At 40.2% G+C, this 23,723-nt stretch overlaps 1 protein-coding gene across 1 annotated transcript; it reads right to left on the bottom strand.

Moving 5' to 3' along the window:
• Nucleotides 1-2: 2 nt before the first annotated feature.
• Nucleotides 3-17,949, bottom strand: MYEF2 (myelin expression factor 2). Its single transcript, XM_065733899.1, has 17 exons — nt 17,678-17,949; nt 13,403-13,632; nt 12,146-12,198; nt 10,878-10,885; nt 10,675-10,768; nt 9,648-9,839; nt 8,739-8,892; nt 7,981-8,030; nt 7,831-7,894; nt 7,166-7,267; nt 6,922-6,972; nt 6,777-6,845; nt 6,434-6,532; nt 4,494-4,565; nt 3,263-3,465; nt 3,102-3,153; nt 3-836 (listed from the first exon to the last, which is right to left on the bottom strand). Exons 1-17 carry the CDS (start codon nt 17,866-17,868, stop codon nt 673-675), a joined length of 1,848 nt encoding a protein of 615 aa, XP_065589971.1. The 5' UTR covers nt 17,869-17,949; the 3' UTR covers nt 3-672.
• Between the last annotated feature and the right edge of the window lie 5,774 nt (nt 17,950-23,723).

Genomic DNA, 23,723 nt, shown 5'->3' on the forward strand with positions numbered 1-23,723 from the left:
TATCAGTTTCTTCATTTAGTCAAATAAAAAAAAAATCCAAGACTTCCATTGGACTCTAAATCTTATTTACAGAACTACGTCATGTCATAAAAGTAATATTAAGTAGAACAAAAACATCACAGCCTAATTGGAGCCCTTTCCTTTAGAGTCAAGAATTACAGTATGACAACAACGAGCACATAAAACCAGAATTCTGGAAGGAAAAAAAAACCACACCTAGTTTTTACATTACAGTGTTGATACAAGAGCTTGGGGAAAAAAAATGATCAGGAAACACTAAACAAATCCCACTATGCAATCTTAACAGAGAAAATGGCTTATTTTATTAAAAACAGTATAACCATTCATTTAAACTGAATGACTAGAGAGAGACACTTGGCCTAATTTTCTGAAGGCGCCAAGCATCCAAAGTTCCCATAGTCTAATGGAACCTACAGGTGCTCAGTGCCTCTTGAAAAAACAACAAAAATCAGGCTAATTGTCTTTAAAAACGAAACATAGTAAGATTCAGTTAACAAGTATCACAGTATATTAAACACTATACTGTTAAAGGCTGGTGGGATTTAAAAGTTCCTTTTTACAGCTTTTGTAAGCATACAATGGTACTAAAAATGACTTACTAGGATAGAGAAGCTAAACAGACATAGGAATGTTCCTGAACACAGTTTTAAATTATGCATTGCGATCCAAGCGTACATCAATTTCTCTGCCACTGATTTTTATGCCGTTCATTATCCTACAGGCCTTTTCTGCAGATTCTGGCGAGTCAAATCTGACTGTTCCACAGCCCTTTGATTTTCCATTCTCCATTTTTATTTCTGCAAACATTACATGACCTGAATAAACAAGTTAAACAGCAGTTATTTTAAGCCTTCAGTGCGCTATAAACATAACGAACTAATTAAAAGTGATAAAAGAACAGATTAAATATAATTTACAGGAACATACAAAAATAGCACTTTTAGACTTACGTTAGATTAACTCAATCCAGGAACAAGACACATATCAGAGCAGTAGGGAAGAACCCAAATTATGACCCACTCTTTCAAATCTTTGCTCCAAACCTAACTAACATGAAGTACGCCTTAATTTGACATCAAGTTAGAAACAAAGCGCCCTACACATCTAAGGAAAACTTCCACATTTCATTCATGGAGCCATACTGCCAGAAGAGTGACTAATTGATGTATTTTGAATGAATGACACTTCAATCCAGCCCACCACGTTCACTCTAGTATGATAATCACAGTAACATTTTCAACTAACCACAACAATCTTGTAATTTTGCATAGAAGTTACAGAGCAAAGAAACCAGCATGCACTTTCCAGTTCTTTCAGTGTTTGCTCGAGTTTGGATACTCTGCCCTGGAGGCAACATTTCTATGTAGATGCCAAAGCAGCACACCAGTCCTGAGCCTCCATTTGCCAGCTGGAACAAAAATTTCTCCCCTACAATATGTGGGTTTTTATATTTAAAGTCATATAATAAATGGCTGGCTTTTCACTGAAAGAAACTGTTTTCATTCCAGCATCATAAGGAAATATGGAGACTTGGACACTATTTTCAATTTGTTGTTTACATTTGTGTTTTTCAATCTTAAAAAAACATTCAGCATAATCACTGCACCCGACAGTTCCCAGAAAGAACAAAAAAATTCCAGAACTATGAAAGTTCCCCAGGTAATCATGACAAAAAAGTGAACCTGTTTATCAATTTCTCAGAAAACAAAATCAAATTCCTTATCATAAATGCAAGTCTAAGTTACTAAGTTGATGATAGCAGATGTTCCCATCATATATCACGTGATGCTACAATTGTATCTGCACAAGTTGTACTTCAAGAATTCTTAACTATCTGTGTGTATTTTAGTTGAGAGCAGTTGAATGCATTTGCACAAGAACTTATTTCACACATCCATCCAAATCAAGGCAGGAGGTGGATGGGAAGAAAAGAGAACACAAGTTAATCCCTGATAGATTTCTGAAGCAAAATCAAAAGTGAACAATACCTTACTGGTTTCAGATTAACTTGTTAGTCAAGTTTACATAACAGCATAAGTTTAATACTAAACATGAATTAAACAACTCTGCTGCATATTTTGTTTTGAAAAGAGAAGATTGATGCAGTCTTTAACACAGTAGTATTCCAGTATAATACTAGAATAACGACTTCCAGCTCCCAGAATTTTAACAGCACCCTGACATAGCCCTGACAGCAGGGGGAAAATGGAACTTGTCTCTAACAAGCTGGTGCACTAATCTGGCTATAATTCAGGAAGGAGTTTGTTACGTCCTGGAACATAAGCACACTAAGTTCCTGTAACTACTAAATACATTTAAACACTAAGTTTTTTCACAGTAAAACTACAAGGCATAAAGTATACCTACTCTACAAATAGCCATATGAAGACTCCCTGAGATATCAGTAGAACATTTTAAATTCTTTCCTTCCTGTCTCCCAGAGTAAGTAAAGCCATCTACAATTCAGTTAGTTAATTCCAAAATACTACATTCAATTACATCAAGTTATATCATTCTGACAGTGAGATTTAAAAAAAAATAAAAAAATAAAAAAAAGAAAACCACCCTCACTTCTACATCCAAGTTTTATTAGAGAAAGAATGATTGGATATTCACAGAACTCCTATATCTTATAAAAAAGGGACTTTATTTCTTAACAGAAAGGACATTGCCACCTGCAAATGTGCATATTAGGATCATCCACTTGCACTAAAAAGATGTGCTGCTTCAGCAAAGTTAACTTGGATTTGATGCAACACCATTACTGGAAATAATGGATGGCCTGGACACGCTGACAGCTCTACAAACATCTGTCTCAAAATCAGCATTTCATTATATACCAGAGGAAACCTAATTCCTACTTCAAAAAAGAAGAAGCTCAAAGGGTAATTTCATTAATGGAATGGGTTAAAGTTTATAGCAGATTAGCACTCCCAAGTCAGCATAGCCCAGGTTGTACCTTAGTCTCGCCTGCTAAAAAAAAAACCTAAAAATTATTTGTAAAACTGTCCTCATCTAAAGAACATTATACAAAATGTGAAAGCAGGGGAGCTGAGTAGAGGTAAGAGTTGCATACGTACCACACTGACTGAATTTCTCCTTTAGTTTCTGCCAGGTCAGGTCAAAAGGGAGCTAGAATTTAAAAACATTTATTACTAGCAAAAGATTATGAAAAGAGAGAGCATGTACTGAAACACGCACACAAAGTAAGCTTATACTTTCCCCATCTGTAAACACTTACATTTCTCACAAATATCTGGTTGCCTTTAGAGCCCAATCTCTCTTTCATGGCACCTCCCATTGGGCCGGGCACAAATCCTCGGTCTATATCGATGTTCCTGTCCAGGCCTCCAGCCATAGCTGGTCCCATTCGATCAAAGCCAGAACTCATCCGATCCATTCCCATTCCTCCAGGCATACTGTTCATACCACCCATTCCACCACCTACAGAAAGAGGATAACAAGAATGTATTTTATTAGTAACAAATACCTAAGTATATTATACAGTAAAAAAAGGTATTTTTCTTCTGACACAAAAGAATTTAGACAGGCACAGTCATTCATCTGGCAACACCGCTATGTGATGTAGTAAAGCATCAGAAGAAACAACGTAGCAGTCCTGAAAAGTAAAACTCCAACTACATGAAGCTGTTAAGACACAGGCCACCTGCCTAAACAAAGTTTACCACCACAAGTACCACAGTTTAAAGACCATCCACTTTACGTAAGAGTATGATGATATCCTGTAACAAAAAGATAACCACACTCAGTGACAGTCTTAAAGAAAAAGCATATTATGTGAAGAACAGACATGACTGCAAGTCCTGTGAAGAGTATGGATTTTCCCATGATACATGGGATGGAATATATTAAAGTATATTACACAAAGAACAAAGATCAATGGCATTCAAATATCTCATGCACTAGTTTTTCTGGATTTATAATTAAAAATTAATGTAAAACAAGCTTATCAAGATCACAATGGACCTTTTAAGTATTACACCTCTTGAGATTGCTACTAGCAAGATTTCAGTTTCTCATGTGCTATAGCTTGAGGAACTGAGATACTGGCCTTAGTATCTGGGCCTTGCACAAAACTGAACTGAGTGATATCTGCAACTCAAGAGATCACTGAAGTAACTAAGCTCATCTTCGTGAAGTTCTCACAATTAATTTTGCCCATTCACCTTTTTTCTACGTCACAAGTTTACTTGAATCACTTCTCCCCTCCATACCAGATGTTCAAACCATTTTAAAAATGAATGTTTAAGGAAAAGACTACAGAGGAAAACTTGCTAAATGAATTTCATCTTAACAAAACAACTTTGATGACTGTTAGACTTGCAGTCACGTGCAGCAGAGTTCTGATGCTGCCCAAACACTGCAGTGCAAATCTGCTCAAACAACTGCATGTACAACCATATCATCACACTGCCTGAGCGTTTACATTCAAAGGAAACAAGTAAACCTACTCATTCCAGATCCTACTGGGCCCATTCTAGGTGCTCCCATTCCTCCGGCAAAAACTCCGATCATTGCACCACCTAAACAGATAAAAAAATTAATAAAGCAACATACACTGAAACTGACAGTGACAACAGCAAAGCACGCAGTGATAAAACACACTGATCTCAGTGTGCTGGAAACAGCAACTCTTTTCTACAGATCACTTCAGCCTGAGCCTTTGTTACACAAACTAAATAGGAAATATCCAGTAAGTAACTTTACCTCTTCCTTCCCTATTACAGGGGAGCTACTCTTATTTTCTTTCTAGGTATAATTTTTCTCCACTCTGATAGCAGTGCCAACACCTTAAACTACATGAGCCATTTCCCACATGGGGAATAACAGCCTCATTGTCAAGGCTGAAGAGTCCATCATATTTGAACCTCACTGTGCAGAAATGCCCTAATCTCTCCCACTTTAAACTCAAGCAAAAGCGAGAACTGCCTCCAAAGGTCTGACTTTACTGTATTTGAATGCAGACTTGACAGAATCGGGCAGGAAAAAAGAGAAAGGAAGCAATGCTAATTAAAAAGTGCCAGGTAAAACCATGAAACCTCCAGAATGCCGTGAGTAAATGTTTCTAGAAAGTGGAGTTTAATGAAAAAAATAAATCAGCAAGTTTTCATTGAAGTGCTACGATTCAGTACAGTAATCCTGATGAAGCATCTACAATTGTAAAAACTCAAAGAACTATATCCTTGTCAGTGCTGAACAGAGTGAAGGGCCGTGCAGATTTTGTAACAAACGCTTCCATTTGTTCTAAAGAACAAACCTGACAAAATTAATCCCAACAAACCTTGTGTCTACAAAAAGAACATTCTGGAGACCACAGATCTAAAAACAGTACTGGACTGACAAAAGAGCTTCTTATAAAAACAGGCAATATTTCTGGATATAGGCAGCATAATCATTTCAGTTTTTAACCTTTACGCAAGGAAGCAGGAACTCACAGATAATAATGGAACTGTCAGTTACTACATTTTTCTTACTTGATTTTCTCCCTAAAAGAAGCAGCTCTGGTTCTTACTAAAAATAAAACTGATCAACAACTGGCACAGCCCCAGGAGAACAACGTATCAAAAGAGAACAGCATTTAAAAAGTAAGACTGCTGAAAGGTTGCAAGCTGAAGATATACCGAATGACCAACTCCCACTCTAGTTTTTCCACAGTGGCTATGTTTACATTTTTCAAGACCAGCGTGCAGTAAAAGACTGTTGAGTCTTCTTGTACAAGCATTTCTAACTGAACTGGCTCTGGATTTTCACTGAAGCAACAGATGTTTATCCTATGTTGCAAGTACACATAGTGAAAGCATATACTTGATTTTTAAAGACTTTAATTCCAAGACGTTAAGACTAACTTAACTGACAGCCTTACTACATACCTACTACTCGCTACTCAATTACCAGTAGCTGTAGAGAAGTGCATTGCAGTTACCCTTCACTGCCCAAATTAACAACCCTCTTTCTCCCCCCCTAAGAGAAGAATTTTTCCTAGAGCCTATCTTACCGTCGTAACACACCTACACTTTCACAGTAGTGAACTGAGATGTGGAAGATGATGGGAGGTTGGCAGGAAAGAAAAGCCTGGCTCCTATAATGCATTCACCCACCTAAGAACGTTGTAACAATGTGAAGAACGTTCCACTGTTACTGCCTCCAGGCCAGTACAAAGCTAAATTTTTTCCTCACATCACTACTTCTATTTTACAGTTTTAAAAAGCTTCCATCTTTAGAGATTACCATAATAAACACATATAAATACCCTTAAATTAATAAATATCTTTATAATAACAACCTGTGAGAGAGCATGACCAAATGAAACCACACCTCTTATTTTTCCCCCCAATTAAAACTCTTCCAATACTACTGAAATTTGCCACAGGGACTTTAACAGTTACCATACCCATCCTTCCAAAAGAATCTCCAAAACCACGGTTCAATGCCATCTCACTACGAGCAAAATCTCTGTCCATGTTTCCTCCCATTCCACCACGGAACATTTCTGTAGAGACAAATGCACATACCATATTCTTCTAAGTTGATGTTCATACAACAGTTGTTTCCTAACTGCTAGTTTAGCTAGAAGCAAGTTTAATCCACCAATCAGAGGTACCTATCATATCAGTTCCTATGCTTCCATTCAAGCCACTGTCCACCTTTCCTTTGCATTCCTCTACATTACTCTGTCTGAAGACAGACCTTTCAATAAAGCTCACAGATTAAGCAAACCAATAGCGTTCACCCACCTCCCATTCGGGTGACTCCAAACCCTCCCATATTAGGCATTCCTTCCACTCCACGAAATCCAGGAAGCCCTGTAAAATGAGGACGAATGTTTCTCTATCCAATATTCAAAAAACACGTAGTATAGAGATATTTCACTGCACGTACCGCCTCCCATTCTATTCACTCCGCCAAAACCAGGACCATCTATTCCCATACCTTTAAATCAAAGAAACAAGTGCCATTCAGAACACAGGTAAGATTCTAATGTATTTCTTAAAGCAAAAACAGTGTTCCAAAAATTCAGTATGCAAGGATGGTTTTGACAAGAGCATGTCATTCGTCCAAACACTGAAATGGCAATTATCAATGTAAAAGCTCTGAAACTTAAAATTGAAGAACATGGCTTTACCTCCTGGACCCATGTTCCCCATTCCACCACCCATGCTCAATTGTGTTGCACTAATGGGCTGCCCACCTGGTCCAAGTCCCATACCAATGCCACCAAGACCACCTTCAAAAAATAAGAAAAATAAAAGCTATCAGCGTAAGAAAGACTTCCAGCATAAGGAGACCACTGTAAGCAAAACTAAAACTGTTCCAAGACCTTACCAACATACATTATTGTGAGCTGCTCTGAAAGTAATGCCTTCTATTTATTACACTGACCCATGATGTCTGAGGCAGATGTTGGTGGTATGGCAGTAAAGGCTGAACCTTCCCATCAACATTCCATTACATTTTGTTGCACCTACTGATGCTAGCTGAATGTTTACAGAGACCAAACAGTAGATTTTAGCACAGCAAGGCAATGGTGGTGTGTTTCAGCAGTGGCAACAGCAATATGAAAGATAAGCCACATTTTGGATGGCCATACAGTTTTTTACAAGCACAAAAATGCATAGCTAACGGTGGCAACTATATCAAAAATAGTGTTCTGTAGTTCAGAATTTGCCCTATCAAACAGTGCTGTTGTGCTTTTCTGTATCTTTTGCAGTTTCCACGGAAATAAACAGGAGGCAGTACTTTCAGAGAAACACACACAAGTGCAAAGAGTGAAAAGAACAGTGTACTTACGAGGTAACTGAGGTGCTTTGCTGTCCACAACACGAAAATCTTCATGAGGGACTGATTTGTCATCCTGATAAAAAACAAAGATGCTTTGCTATGATTCTTTCAACGCTGCAGCAGAGAGCTGCTATGTAAAAAGAAGTGTAAGGAACTTACCATTTTTACATGCATGGGTCTATCAAACAGGAATTGTCCATTGAACATAGCTTAAGAAATGCAAGTCAAGGAATCTAACTACAGAATACAATTTAACTATTTCAAAAGAGCCATTGTAAAAAAGAATGTCTGCATCACTTTCAGGGGTCTCTTCTTCCTTATCTGATCTTCAAAATGCCAATTCAAGGGCCAAAAAAAGGCTGCTAAGAATATAAAACTGAATTCACAGTTATCATGTTTCCACGTATTTTAAGTCTGCTCAGCATCATCACAGACAGCTTTTTATAATCTAAAAGTAAACTCAGTATTATAAAAATTAATCTGCATAATGTAAACTCTAGCCCTTATAGTAGCTACAAACCAAGTAAGCACTATTTGCAAAACTGTGCTATAATGAGCCTTAAATAAAGGCTAATCCATTTTTAATCATAGAATCACTCAGGTTGGAAAAAACCTTAAAGATCATTGAGTCTAACCACGACCTAACCACACTACCCTAACTCTAATAATCCTCCGCTAAATCGTGTCTCTAAGCACCACATCCAAAACACATCCAGGGATGGTGACTCAAACAACCTCCCTGAGGAGCCTATTCCAGTGCTTAATAATCCTTTCTGTAAAGTGTTTCCTGATATCCAACCTAAACTTACCCTGGCGCAACTTAAGGCCATTTCCCCTCATCCTGTCACCTGTCACAGTGAGAAGAGACCATGCCCACTCCTGCTGTTAAGCACCTTTCCTCCCAACACCAAGGATACATATTGCTTGAACAGCTTCAATTGCTTGTTCAAAGGTAACTGTTCCCATTCCTCGACTCTTGCCATCTTTATCTTCTTTGATGTCTGCACGCTTTACAGTTCCAGCAATGCTGAATACCTCTTTTAGTTTCTTCCAACCAACTTTAAAGTCAAGCTTACACACAGAAATACACAAGTAATTTCACTGCACATTCCTGTTCTATGCTTAAATTTGAAACACTTCCTAAATTGTAGTAATTCTCAAAATACTTGATGTAAGCAGCAAGGATTTTTTTAACATGCACACACTACAAAGAAGTCTAACAAAAACGTTATCGAAAAGCAACAGGTTATACTACATGTACTTATTTTCCTGTTCTGATTATCATACTAGCACTGAAAAACGGCTGAGTTATTGAGAATCCCCAAGGTTGGAAAAGACCTACAAGATCATCCAGTCCAACCATCCATCTATCAAGAGCAGATGTACACCTATGTGTCCCCTTGCAGACACAGCACAGCCTCTCTCTTTCATTTGTGCAAATAAAGAGCTGATGAAGTAAGCACCCCCAACAAATGTAACGGTTTAAGTTCATCTGAAGTAACTTGCAAGAAAAAATAAACAAGTTGTCTACTGAATTTAAAAAAAATAATGAAGAGATGCATTTTAGGCATTGAAAACATGTAAAAATTATATTTTTAAACTGCCATATGTGACCATGCAAGAATTAAAAACGCATGCCAGCTTTAAGATAGGAATGCATCTTTCACATCCAAAATCTGGATAGTATTTTTCATTTTTAGTTGAATACACTGACTCTGAACTAACACTTCTCGTTTCCTCTTAATATTAAAACTGGATTGCAGATGAATAAAAGACATTTTTACAAAGATCAAGTGCTATAGTTTTAAAATACATTTTAAACTTACATTAGCAACAAAAATAGTGGACCCAAGCCTGCCTGCCTGCAAGTTACTGATAACCTCAGGAGGAATGTTTGGATTATTGACAATAGAAGGTGGTAAATTCATCAGTCCAGGTGCAATATCAGGTCCATGTCCTCCCGCAAATTGTCCTCCTCCGCGCTGTAACGCCCTGCGAGCATGTTCACCTTCAGGATCCTGCAACATGTGCAAAAATTAATCCAACTTAGTAATCAATAACAAGACTGGTAACGAACAAAAATGTACTATTTGAAACTCTACATGAACCCATCAAAATTACCAACTAATATCCTTGTCCATATCAGAGGGATCAAGAACTGAATTAGCATGGAGACCTAATTCCCTCACCTCTAGAGGTGGGTCCTTTCAGATGAGGGTTGAGTCATATTGGCAAAGCACTTGTTGAGGAAGCGTGCACTGCCACTTCACATGCTGTACCTAGCCTATGGACAAGTAGAAAAGATTTCAATCTAAAGGACTGTCAGTCTAGCACTTTTTTTCCAAGAACTGAATAAATTTAAATTGCTTTTGTAATTTGTTGATAACGTTATTAAAGCTGCAGCAGGACAAAGAATTGCTCCAGACACTGTCATATGCTATAACACTACAAAAAAATGCTGTCATTAATTTAACTTTCCAAATTGGCATAAATTCTTCACTTCCAATCCCATCTTTACAACTATATAGTAGTCTGACAACCAGCTCATTCTTCTCCAACTCCTATTGTGAAGCAGGTAAGGAATATGAACACAGCAGCACATGACAACACAGGTAAGAACATGAAGTTAAAGATAAGGTTAAAGGAGAATAGCAGTAGATAGTTTTGGCTTTGGGACACACTTTGTCAGTTCACTCGGCATTGTACCAAGACCTTCTGCAAGCCAGAGGGCACTTCAGCCCATTCAGGAAGTGTCATAAAAAATTAAATCGAAAGCTACACAGCTAAGACACATCACTAGAACAGAAGACTACCTTCACAATTTTGTATTAAAAGCAACAGCAGTAATCCTACCTCTTTAATATTCAGTGGTCTTCCACTAAGATCATATTTGTTCATAGTTTCTAACGCTTTCTTAACAAATTCTTCATCTTTGAATTCAACCACACTTAGAGGAAACAAAAACATTTGGAGTATTAAAATGAAGCTTCAAATATGAAAACTGTCAGAATGCTTGGTTAATAGTGCATTCTATGCACATAGAAAAAGAAACTTACCCACAACCCTACAGGCACGATGATTTGTAATTATACATAGAGAGGAGAAAAAAAAAAGAAAAGTCAGTCAGCACATATGTTAGTGTACTTCAGATTAGAGATCCTGTTAAATAACTATTCATCAAGTTATTTTCAGCTTCAAAATTCATGATAAATGCTTTTTACGGGTAGCCAAGCTGAATTTCTCCTAAGTTCTCAACATACATACCATTCAAATGCATTATACTATATTTTGTTCTCTTTGAGCCAAACCAGAATTCGACTATAGAAAAATGCCACACAGATCTGTGTAAGGAAAACTGGGGGGAGGGAGGGAAGGGGTGGAAGGAAAAAAAACCCAGAATGTAACCAAAAACCAGACAAGACACTCATTGTGCCATTAAGAGCTGCCCACTGACTACAAAATTCAAATCCACATATATCAAATATGTAAGTACAATGAACAAGGTGTCTGCATACCTCTTCAGTATTACTAGCACATCTGAGAGATTACTTAGTAAGAAAATAGCATTTTTGACTGCATCAGAATCCTTCTAATAAAACACAAGAGTGAAGGATTGCTTTAAGTGAAGCAAAGCTGAAAGCGTGATTTAGTTTTAGCAAGCATTGAAGAAAGTCATTGACAACTACTGTTCCAACTTCAGTTAAGACTCAAACCTGCATTTCTCATGTTCTCACTGCAGGTTCAGATCTACTATTGGCCAAACTTTTAACTAGTTTTGAGACAGAGGAGCTTTACCAATCTTCACTCCTAGCACCTCATTGCTGCTGGTACTCTGCTGGCTACCAACCATCACCATCCATTTAGTTGTTTAAAAAAAGCAAATGCATTAACCCAGGGTTCAGAGTACCAACCGTACAAAGCTGTCAAATCAGACACTTCAAACAGTATATTCTTAGCTAGTATTTTATACTTCTTGACCCCAGGAAGAGAACGCTACGCTAATAAAATTTAAATAAAATCAGTGATTTACTGACCATCCTTTAACTAAAAGCAATTTGTACCAAAACAAAGATGTTGGCTAAAAAGAAGAGTTAAGTAAATGCCATTTGTTAACATTTACAGAAGTATTTTGTCCTTTACAGCCAGCTAGTTTGAGTTGCATGAATGCGTCAGACTATTTCTAATACAGAAACCTCAAAGCTATCTTAATGAAATCAGTGTGAAAATGAAACTTACTTTCCAATAACTGGTACAGGTATTATACAAAAATAAAACTGCTGAGGAACTTTTAAACCTCTAGCAGATTGTTGCCCACGGCACTTACCCTTGATTTTCCTTCAGCATCCTTAAACAGCTCCACGTATGTAACCTCACCAACTACATAAGACATACAAAGGGAAAATACCAAGAGACAATGCATTTAAACACCAGCATCTTTCTTTTCTGTGCCCCTGTGCACAACTCTACAGAGAAACACCTATTATTCACCAACAATCAAAACCAGACCAACATACCTCCTGTCAAAGGCTATATAATTTAGCTAATTTTCAGAAATATGCAGCAGCCACATTCTCAAAATCTAAAAACAAACAACTATATTTAACCTAATTCATACTACAGATCATATTTTGTCCAGTATGATATAGTTGGTGAACAAATTCAGATATACACAGTCCCTTAACCTAACAAATGAAACGTCAACGTTCACTGAAAAGTGTAACATTTGTCATCCTACTCACAACACCTGTTTTAAGGTGACTTTCTACCTGAATATCTTCAATCATAAGTTTGCCTTCAATAATAACCAAATTTACACATCAAATATTTCACAGCAAGCCACTCACTTTCTAAAGTAGGAAGTTTCAGTAAGTAAACCAATCAAATAGTCACGTCACCTTACAACAGATACACCAGCAGTTACACAAGGGGTTTTTTGGCATTTTTCACAGCCTAAAAGCCAAGTGTGCTTTGCATTACTTTTGAAGAATCTATTTTTTCAAGAAAGAACACAGAACTAGCTTTTTACAGAAGTCAAACATTAGCATTAGATTCCCCAAAACTTGCAATAAAAAGTTTGGGGTATTGAAGATTACTCTATCAGAACTGCAACAATAATAACAAGCTTTTAATAGAATCTCCAGACAAACAATCGTGGCAATAGTGACAAAACAGACAAAGTTAATGCCACAGCCAGATTCCACCAAAGAAATACAAAACAACTTTTGAAAGACATCCTTTATTATTCATATGTTAACACACTAAGCGTGTTGCTTAGATACAGTAGCCCTTAAAAAAATCTACGAAACTACAACTAGATGAAACAATCTCTTAAGAAGACATGAGGTCATGCATATACTCTCTACTGTCACACTAGAATGGCAGAAGATTGCAAATACTTTGTTTACCAGTCCTACTCTGCAATGCAATTGTCTCGGATGAAAGAGGGGGAAGGAAGATAGATGTGCCAAGTAAAGGCCAAAAAAAAAATAAAAAAAGTCAAATCAAATCTGTGTGGCTCAAAGGACATACACATTATATTTCATCCCTTTCTACACGTAGTACGTTATAAGGAATAAGTTACCTTTCTCTCTCATAAGATCTTTAATAGCTTGCCATTTCATGTCATATGGGATGTTGCTAATGAAAACTCTATTACGATTAATAGCCTTCTTCTCTGCACTGCCTGCGTTCTTCTCCTTTGAATAGGGATGGAATCTATTCTTGTTTCCAAGAGAAGGGATTGCCTTCGGTTTTGCAGCATGCTTCTCTTTCACTGGTGCCTTCTCTTCTTTTGCTGCCTCATCGTTATCCCTACATTATAAATAAATAAATAAATAAATATTAGTCTTGCCTTGGATTACAAAACTACTATGCTACCAATATATCTAGCTCCATAAGTCTATGCTATCAGAGCTCCCAGGTTGTTGTCCTCCTTTTAAAGTTACAAAAATACGTTAATTCTCTCAGATTAATTTCAAAATATGTTGCTTTGTCTAAAACTAAAATGAATAAGACATGTAGGCACTACTGTAAGTTCAGATATCACATCTTGCTACCTCAATTACATTCCTTTCCCATTATGTCTTTCAGTGCTGAGGAACACGGTGCTATGAACCTACTACAAAGATCAAAATTCAAGAAATCAGATGAAAAATACCTACAGCATCCATATTTTGATACTTCAATAAATTCCAATTCAGACTTTGCAAAGTTGCACAATATTCGCCACAGAAGAGTTGAAATGATCTAATTTACGGACCAGCTCAGTATACTTCATTCACTGTATTAATACATACATACAATCAACCCTGGTAGGCAAATTACCTTTTATTTTGCACCAAAATACTTTTTATTCACCAATTGTGTCCCCCTGCTCTTAGAGAGAAATTAAAATTTAATTCAGAACAAATGTTCTTTTTATTCACACTGCTTAACACCAGTTATAATTTGGAAACATTCTAAATGCATAGGAAATAGGCTTATTAAGACGTGCTTTGCCTCTAAGACTAATTAAGTCAAAAGGAATTATCCATTAAAAACAACAGTAAAAATTTCTTGCCCTCAGACTTTCAAAAATCTAGCAACAATAGCTGCCTTCCTTTTAAAAATGTTTCATGTTCAGATGAAAAACCACAGGACAATACACTTCCTCCCTTCTTATGCAGCACATTTTGCAACTTTGGCAGAACTATGTACTATGTATGGAATTAGATAAAACATCCAAACCAAAAGCCAAACCTCTTCAGCACGTGTGAAAGCGTTACTACGGTGAGGTGGTTCATCACACAGAGAAATCAAGGTGCCCAAACCAGTGATGTGAAAGACTCCAGTAAGAAAGCCAGACATGGTCCACTAAACAGACGCTCTGTATGCTCACATATCACTGCAGTTAACAACAAACTTAAAAGCACACGCAAGGACTTTTTATATTCAAGAGCCATCCCTGGCCACTCAAATTAGAACAAGAACACGGCAGCACCTCACAGAAAACTGTCAAAGAGATGATAGTGAACCCTCCTTAAATAACAGCACTACCTCTACAATTCCTCCCACATTTCAGAAGGCTCAGCTTTGATTTTGTTTCGACTACAGGTCATCTCTAGTGTAAAATGAGCCAAACAAAACAAGCATTTCAGTTTTACAGCTACACTACATGACAAGATTGCCAACGTCTATGTATTGAAATCATTATTTTCAGCTCTTTTTGCATAATTATTATCAGAGAGTGTCAGTTTTGCAATCAGAGCATGTGCAAAGAGCCTTTCATTAAGTTAAAGGCATTTATCTACTCAAACTGAGACATTCTTCAGGGAAGAATAACTTCAAACATACACATTTTTCTCCCCCAGCTTTTTCTCAAATTTTGAAGTACTCATATGATATTAACTTCACAGTCCTTGTGTTTACAAGCAAATTAAAAGCAGATTAGCAAATGAGCAATGCAAGGACACTGCTCGGGTTAAGCATTTGTAAAATTTAAAATATTCAAGTCAACAACACATTATCTGGTTCAAGCATTCTCCAGCTTCCACTGCACCATCACTCCTCCACACCATCCTGTCTGCTATGGCAACATAATTCCTGTGCAGATGTGTAATTAAGTGACAAGGGTGGAACAATGCAGGGAACTGGTAGGAGCAACAGAGACTGAGGAGGGAAAGAGCAGAGTTTCAACTTTCCAGTCAGGTCTGCTCCTTCCAATGCAGTTCCACTTGTGAAGAGAAAACTGGTGCACTGTGACACTCAGTAAAATCAGAGTTCTTCTTTAGGTTTCAGGATTAGACCAACAGATTGTCTTTAGCCTTTTAAGCTCTTTCCTGCTTAAAGGATTATGAAACAGCCCCAGCATGCTCAACATGCTCAACGCGGTACACAGGAAGTGCCAGGCCTCCAAATACAGAGTCCACCGACTCAATGACATCTGCCTGTATGAACCAGTAAGAGAGCATAGAGGATACAAGCCTTGCATAAACTGGGAAATGGAAGACACTTCATTTAGTCTAGGAATGGCAACAAGTATCCTGAAAATAGAGAATTAATTAGTTTAAAAAAAAAAAAAAAAGAATCAATCCTTACAGAATTCATCTGCCAAAATCAATGGGCAAGTAAACAACTTGGAGGGTACAGCCCGTTTTGTGGATGCAGCTCTCACATGAAAAGTACTTTCAATAAAAGAATACGTTCAAAACAACATCCTGTTCATCACCTACAGGCCACAGAAAAGACAGGCTCAAACTGCAAACAGCTATTTTCTCCAAGAAAAAAAAAAACAATGGTAATTTCTACTTTTCATGTTTTGTATTAATGAAACACTTTATATGTTTACTTTATTTCTATGCTCATCTGCCTACCCACACAGATAAGCTCAGCTGAGACAGAAATGCAGAACCCACAACTGAATATGTGATTCTAATACACATACATCAGTTCAAGTCCGATGCGCTCAACAGTTCCCCTGCTCGATACAGCAAACTCAGCAAGGTGGACATGCTGAGAGCAGGACTCCTCTTCAATCTGATCACTAAGCAGACCTGGCCAATGAAACGCTCTCTTGGGCAGCACACTTCAACTCCATGATGACAGTTTCATCCTTTGTACACTTGTTTCAGGAAAGACTGGAAACTGTACAGAAAGCCTTTAAGACTTGAAACTGTTACCAAGAACGTCCTGTTATTTTCAGACTCCACGCTGCTGATGCCTACCTTGCAGACTGACAGAGATTTTTCATTTGCATGCTATTAGTTTTGAAGGGAAAAATAATAAAACTGCTGAATGGAAGAAAGATACTGAAAAATTGATTTTAACAGCAGAAATTACAACAGGCAATAAAATACTACATGACTTAAAGGATGCAAAAAAATGGTGACAATCTTCAGGTCAAGGTAGAATAATTAAGGTATTCTAAATGCTGAGGGTCAGGATCGGGGGGGGGGGGGGGGGGAAGCAAAAGAAATGCTGTTTCACTGAAATACATAGCTTATAAACTCTGAATTCCCCAGAAAGGCACGGAGTACACCTGGGCAGCATAAAGCACGTTAACAGATCACAAATCTCAACAGCCTTGATGTATTCTAACACAAGGCCTTCTGAAACTATACTTTGCCTATAAGATGCAAACAAGGTTCTAAGAGGAACTGAAACTTCAGTAATAAGAGGCAAAAAACCTACTTCATCTTAACAATGCCAACCCTCAAAGCCTGACATCAAATGCAAGCAAATCCATACAAGGCCATTCACTGTATTTTTCTGGAGACCTGATGTCTCAGCCTCCCCCGCACTATGTTCCTTCTGGACTTGCTATATAAGGGATGTATAATTACGTATTCTGTATATGATCACTTTATTATTTACAAGAATAGTTTATTGGGAGGCTTGGGGGGGGTTGCACGTTTTGTAAAAAAAAATCGGCATAGAGCTTTCTTAATATTATCACCCCCCAAAAAATAAATAAATAAATACAAAGCTCAAAGGCTTTACAAAACACAATATAACAAGACTGGAAAGGTAAACACAAATAGAAACGGCCCAGCACGCTTCTGGACGCGGCTCCCACCACACCGTGCCGGGCCAGAGCTTAACCCAGCACCCCGGAGGCCCGGCCCACCTTCAGCCCCACACCGGAGCTCCCAGGGCATGCACCCAGCCCCCAGCGGCCGCGAAATCACCGAGGAGCCGGCCGGCTCCCGCGGACGGCGACCCCCCCCCAGCCCCAGGGTCCCGGAGCGGCAGGGAGGAGCCCAGCGGGCCGCGGGGAGGAGAGGCCCCGCCGCCTCCCGGCCCCGCTCCCGCCGCCGCGGCCCAGGCGGTGCCGCCGCACCCCGCGCTGCCCCTCGGCCCGGCCCGGCCCGGCACACACATTTTGACGCCATTTGCGCTGCCCCCGCCGCTCTCGGTCGCGGCCTCCTCACGTTGCGGCGCCTGTTGTTGCGGCTGCTGCAGCGGCGGTTGCTGCTGCTGTTGAGGTGGTGGTAGCGGCTGACCGGCGGCCTCCTCGGCGCCCCGCAGCAGCGCGGCAGCCGCAGCCTCCGGCTTGTCGTTCTCCGCCATTTCGTGGCCGGGCCACGGCCCCGCTACAGTGGGTTTGAAAACTACCCGGAGCGCCCCGGCCTCGCCGCGCCGGGCAGGCCAAGTCTCGCGAGAACGGGATTTGAGGCGGGGGAGGGGACGCACGGGCGGCTTACGGGGTTGCCGTGGCGACGGCAGCCAGGCCCGCCCCGCCCCTCCCCACGAGGCCCGGCCGTGGTTTCCCCCGTGGGAACGTGGGGGAGCCGACAGGAGCTCGGTGTGTGCTTCAGCGCTCCTCCCACGGGCACAACCGTGAGCTTAGGGACATCTGCACTGTGCCAACAGTAACCCCTATTGCACAGTTTCAGCTCTTCACCTCTAATAGTACTGCCCATCGCAGCGCATGGCTGCATGACCCTCCAGGTCATGGAAGAGCATTGCTCCGTTGTTCGGGAACCACCTGTGTTCCAAAGCCAGCCAGCGTGGTCACTCCCTCCCCTCTACTTCCCAAAACAGACTCACTTTTATTATTCAAATTTTATGCTAGGAATACTCAATGAATTGAAGTCAGGACCCCTTACAGTTTGCCTCGCATTTTCCCTGTGTTTATAGTCCACTCATTCATCCATTTGTTGGTATAGTCAAAAACAAAGTACCCCTCCTGCTTACAAGATGTACGGGCCTCCAAAATTGAAATTATGGAGTCCTCACAGTCAATCTCCATATCTCCAATTCTATAGAAATACAAAGCTGCATAGGCCCATGCCACACACACATTAACAAGCAGACATTTTGGATTCTTTGCTGCTCACCCTGGAGCAATGTATCCTTCTCAGCTTGCCTTGGCTTCTGTAGTCCCCATTTCTCTGCCATTTGGTGGCGGATCTGGGCAAACAAAGGTTTTGGAAGTAAATAGCTTATGAGCTTCCAGGACAGTTTCTTTGTCCCTCAGTCCTCACAGCGGACTGTCACACCAGGTGTTGGTAACACCTGAGATCTTTTACAAAGTCCTAAAATGCTTTGAAACCCCCTCCCTCATAACCCAGTGATAGTTAAAAGGCATTTTTAAAAGTTCAGATGTGTGTGAGATGGTTTATGTTCACACACTGATTACATAAATAACTTGGTATTTGTGACAATAATAACTGAAATAGTTAATATTTACTTTAAATTGCTGTAATTAAGTTTTATAACTCTCAGTTTTAGGAAGTAATTCACATGCCCAAGTTACTGCGCTCTGTTACTGAGATCTCTGCTCAATTGTGCTTTGCACAGAGCAGCTTAAGTGTTGGAGCCCCACACTCCCTAACACAGCACAAATCATTGCCCTCAGTTTGCCGGTGCCCAAATACATCTTCACCATCCTTTTAGAAAGGATCATTTTAATTTTTTGTGATTCTGTAATTAGTCTTCGGTTTATCTCAGTGTCGGTTTTCATTTTGATTCCATTGAAGCCACAATCAAAAGCAGTCCAGCAACACTTTCAGCAGGTGGCACTAGCAAAAAAGTTCTATCTTCCTGAAAGTCAGTTTGTATGTCACGTGAGACAGTGGAACTCCTCAAATTCACGTATTTACATCTAGAGAGTTTTCTATGGAAGATCATTTTCAGTGATTGTTCCCATCTATATGATGCATATACAGTGAAAATATATATTGCACATATTTTTTTCTTGTTTTGTTTGCTATGGTGCCTGAAGATGCTTAGCATTTTCTAAGCACTGTCCCTTCTCTAGAAAACCCTGAGAACTGCTTTTAACAAATATGCTTTGTAAACCAGTTGATGTTTGCAGTTCGTTTAAAGATTCCTTTCTGCAAAGCCACAAGTACTTCCAAACCAGTTTGCCTTGCCTAAGGCTGTACCCAACATACACTGCTTTACTCTGTGCTTAAAAAATAAATAAATAGCTACTGTGCAACTGAAACCCACTTTTACAGAGGTGTTATGGACCTGAAATAAAACAAACATCTCTTAAACGATCTCCTAAACGATCTCTTTTGCAATTAAATATTATCTTCCTAGTCTGGGAAACGGTGGTGCTTTTTTAACTCCGGAAAAGAAAATACTCTACACTTCAAAAGGGCAAACTCAAATGCAACAGCCTGTGTGCCGGCAGGCATCTTCCAGAGACGCAGAGCAGAGCACAGCCATTGCACAGCTACAGCCCACCTACTGCACAGACCTTCACGCCTGCAGTCGCGGTGCCGGCTGCTTTCTCTCTCTCTCTCCCTCTCGCAGGGAAGTTTGCCTTCTCTGACTTTCTTCCTCCCCCGACCAGAGTTCAATCAATAGCACTTACTGACTGAGCCCCCCCCGCGGTTAAAAGAGTGTACAGATGCCTAATACAAGAATGAAACTGCATGCTGAGGCTTTAGTTTGGTGTGTTGTATATTCATAACTAGAAAAATAGCACAGCATCCTATGCCCAGAATATAGAATTGGTGACACAGGAGACCCACCCTACTTGATCTGCGAGGATATAACCACTTTTTCCCCAGCAGAGGTTAAATCACCCTAGTCATCATTTTTTCCCAGTGTTATGCAACCCTTAGCCACAACTTAGGAGCCTAAATATAATCACTTATTTTTTCAGAAGGCTGCATAACATCAGACCCCTGATAGCGATTTTAGCGGTCCTATATTGAAACAATTCATATCATCCCCTCTCCCCCTAGATCATTACTTCAGCTGTTGAAATTACTAAAGAAAACAAAACTGAGCTATCTGCATGTTGGTCCTTCTTTTCACAACAGGTAGTCTCCAAGGAGGGGCTGAGTGCCCCTAACATACCCATCACCTTTTCACTATGAGGCAGAAAGCAACCACCTCCTGCACGTCTAAAGGGAACCCATCTCACGTCAGGTATTAGAAGCCTTTGCCCTCTCCCTGTGGGCCAGGGGCCTTCCCTGAGCTCAGCAGATGATACAGCTAGGGACACAGCTAGGAACACCTGCCCCCCTCCTGGTCCACTCACACCAGGTGGCACTGCTGCTTTTCATTGTATACATGCACCCTGCCACCCTCCCCAACACTAACACTGTCAACCTGCCTCAGTTTCCAGATCCCTAACCCCTTCGCCTTGGCGCTATGAGCTAATTCCGATATTTTACACAGGGAGACTGCTGCGTAGAACTTGTCTTTCTGCCTCATTCTTGGCAGTACCCTACATATCCCCAGGATTGCATTTAAGCAGTAGATGTAGTCAGTATCTGGTAAAAGCACGGCTTTTGGACGAAGAAACAAACACAAAAAAGCCACCGTGGTAGAACAAAGGTGTTTATCCATTTTAAAACATTAAGAACCCTGGAATACATTACGTAAATTATTTCCCATCTGCAATTCTGTTCGATGTGCATATTTATATATAATCCTTCATTTTTCGGTGCCCTCCCCCAACTCTATTACTGCTTTTATCTCTCTCATATATTACTGTCTTCTGCTGACAAATGTTCTCATAAGCTTGTTTACACTTGCTTAAATTTGCTTATGAGGGGAGTTCTGAATTGATGTGTTTCTAAGGATACTCTTCTGCACAATGTTCTTCAATGACTCTACCCCTGTGAGCCCGTTTTAAATTTCTAGCCACTAAAGGGAGGATTTGCTTGTTTGTGAAGGAACACTCAGAAAGCTCTTCAAAGCTGCAGGGAAAAGGGTGGTACAATGAAGTTAGTTATCCTTCAAAATAGTTACATTTCATTGACACACCACTCAAGTGATCCTTAAACATTAAAAAGTCTTAACAGACAACAGCTCTAAGAGTTCCCTATTGCCTTTTCCTCATTTCGGCACCCACTTGGCTTTAAGTGCCCAACCTAAAGTTAGGCCAATTCAGTTTGCAGCGGTAATGTACACATGACTAGATGATGATAACATCTCCCTTCCTCTCTGAGGGCTCTCCATTGAAAACACACTTGATACTCCCTAACATAAGAATCAAACCAATCAGAAATATGACTGAAGTCATTGACAACAGTTATTACTCTATTGAACACACAGATGGGCCTTATAAAGAAACAAAGTGAAAAGCAGTGAACACGCGATTTGTCTTGGAATGCTCCACGCACACATACACGGCTATCCCACTTGCCTTTAGTCTCATTCCTAATGAGAAATAACCAGTGATCCTTAAGCAAAAAACATGATAAAATACAGGAATAAATTAAATTATTCCGTTCTTTTTCCATCTTGAACAGAAAAACAAACAAATAACATCAAGAGAAGTTATTTGTCTGATGACAAGTAGTGGCTGAAGGAGCTTCATTCTCTGACTATGGCTTCCAGCTTCTGTGCCAATTTCATCTCCACGAAAAGTGGGCCTCCAACACAAAAACATCTCTCAGCTCTTTTACATTGAACAATGAGTATCAGATTCCTAAAAATAATCAGAAGATTTCAGCCACCTCTGCTGTGTAATAGTACGAGTGAAGCAGCTACTTCACAGTTTAAAAAAAAAAAAAAATCTCTTAAATTCACTCTGCTAAGAACAGAAAAAATATAATACATATATGGGCAGAAAGATACCACAACTGAACCTTTTCCAGGAGAAAAGACCTACTTACAGGAAGGTTCTCCAAATATAGCAATGCTCAATGATTATCAGAAAAAAATGGATACATGCCACAATCCCAAACCAGTTCTGGTAGGTTGGGATGGGGTGGACTGGGGCCTCGTGTCTTTGCCAATCCCCAAATCCCAAACCAGAGCCATTCCTCTTTAGCTAAAGAACTTCACGGGCCTCAAGTTAATCAGGGACAGGGCTAAAAAAGAAATCTAGAGCTCATTAGGAACAGAAGAGGCTCCTTATATACATATTCTGAAAGCACAGTCATACTATTTGAAATATTCTATTTATAAGCTCTTCACGAGTCTTTAAATATGAGAGGCACTTCAAAAATTAGCTTGGCTTGTAATTTCAGCAACAGACATTGTTTACCAAATTACTGACACTGCAACGTTAGATGATCGAACTAGCAATCACTAACGAGTGCACAGTTAACCATCCGTTTAAGCACTGGTTCTACCAGAGGGACACAGCGTGGTTTGAGCCTACCCAGCGCTCAGAAGCCTGCTGCAGACACAGCAGAGGAATCGGGCATTTATAATGCCTGGTAATGCAAAACTTTTTTCCCAGCTTGTATTAGGATAAAAGAGACTTAACCTCTCATGGCATTGTTGCACGCATTAAGAAACATGTGGGGTTTTCAAATTATTTTCTGCAGAACAAATTCAACATCTCTAGAGCAACCTACAACAAATCTCTTCGTGCCTGGTGCTAAATGCAGCGGTGTCTCACCGGCCCACGTGCACCCTTCCAGGGCTGCATTCACCAGGGCGGCATCCAAATACCGCATCACTATCATTTAAAAACAGATCTGCTGTTTATTAGTGCAATACGCAGATCCAGCTTTGGGAAAAGAAATCCTCTTTCCTTATCCACCTTAAACACCTGCTGCCGTGGCAAGCGGAAGCCTCTTTAATATACCATCAGCATCAGCTAAACACAGCTAATGAAAGGCTATAAAGCGAGGGCCAGGCTGCGGCCCCAGCCATATGCCGCCACGCGTTCCGCACTTTAATCGTTATTACCGCTGAAGCCGCAGGGAGGGACCGAGCCCTCGCCGCAGGACGCGGCTGCGGCGGACGGAAGAGCACCGCGGCTCGGCAGCGCTGCCGCCCGCGCGGGGCCGCAGGGACAGCGGCTGTGCCGCGGCTCCACAGGTCGCGGGGCTCCCGGCTGCCGCGGCACCGCAGCCCGAGCGCGGGGAGGGCCGCCCCCGCAGGGCCCCGCTTACCGATGCGCCGCACGTAGTGTTTTGCAGGAGGAAGTTTCCACGCTCCCCGGTTTAATCCGCGCGAGGGGGGCTGGAGGGGAGCGCGGCGGAACGGCGATGGAAGGG

The sequence above is a fragment of the Cyrtonyx montezumae genome, unplaced genomic scaffold, assembly GCF_038088225.1.
Source record: "Cyrtonyx montezumae isolate F1298 unplaced genomic scaffold, pur_monq_1.0 scaffold_17, whole genome shotgun sequence".
NCBI lineage: Eukaryota > Metazoa > Chordata > Aves > Galliformes > Odontophoridae > Cyrtonyx > Cyrtonyx montezumae.

Bases quoted from the DNA above. Each gene is read 5' to 3' on its own strand.
- MYEF2 (XM_065733899.1), bottom strand. From the start codon at position 17,868: ATGGCGGAGAACGACAAGCCGGAGGCTGCGGCTGCCGCGCTGCTGCGG. The intron at 7,895-7,980 runs GTAAGTTCCTTA...GTTTTTTATCAG, and splicing joins GACCCATGCATGTAAAAATG to GATGACAAATCAGTCCCTCA. The intron at 837-3,101 runs GTACGTATGCAA...TTGTTTATTCAG, and splicing joins GGAGAAATTCAGTCAGTGTG to GTCATGTAATGTTTGCAGAA.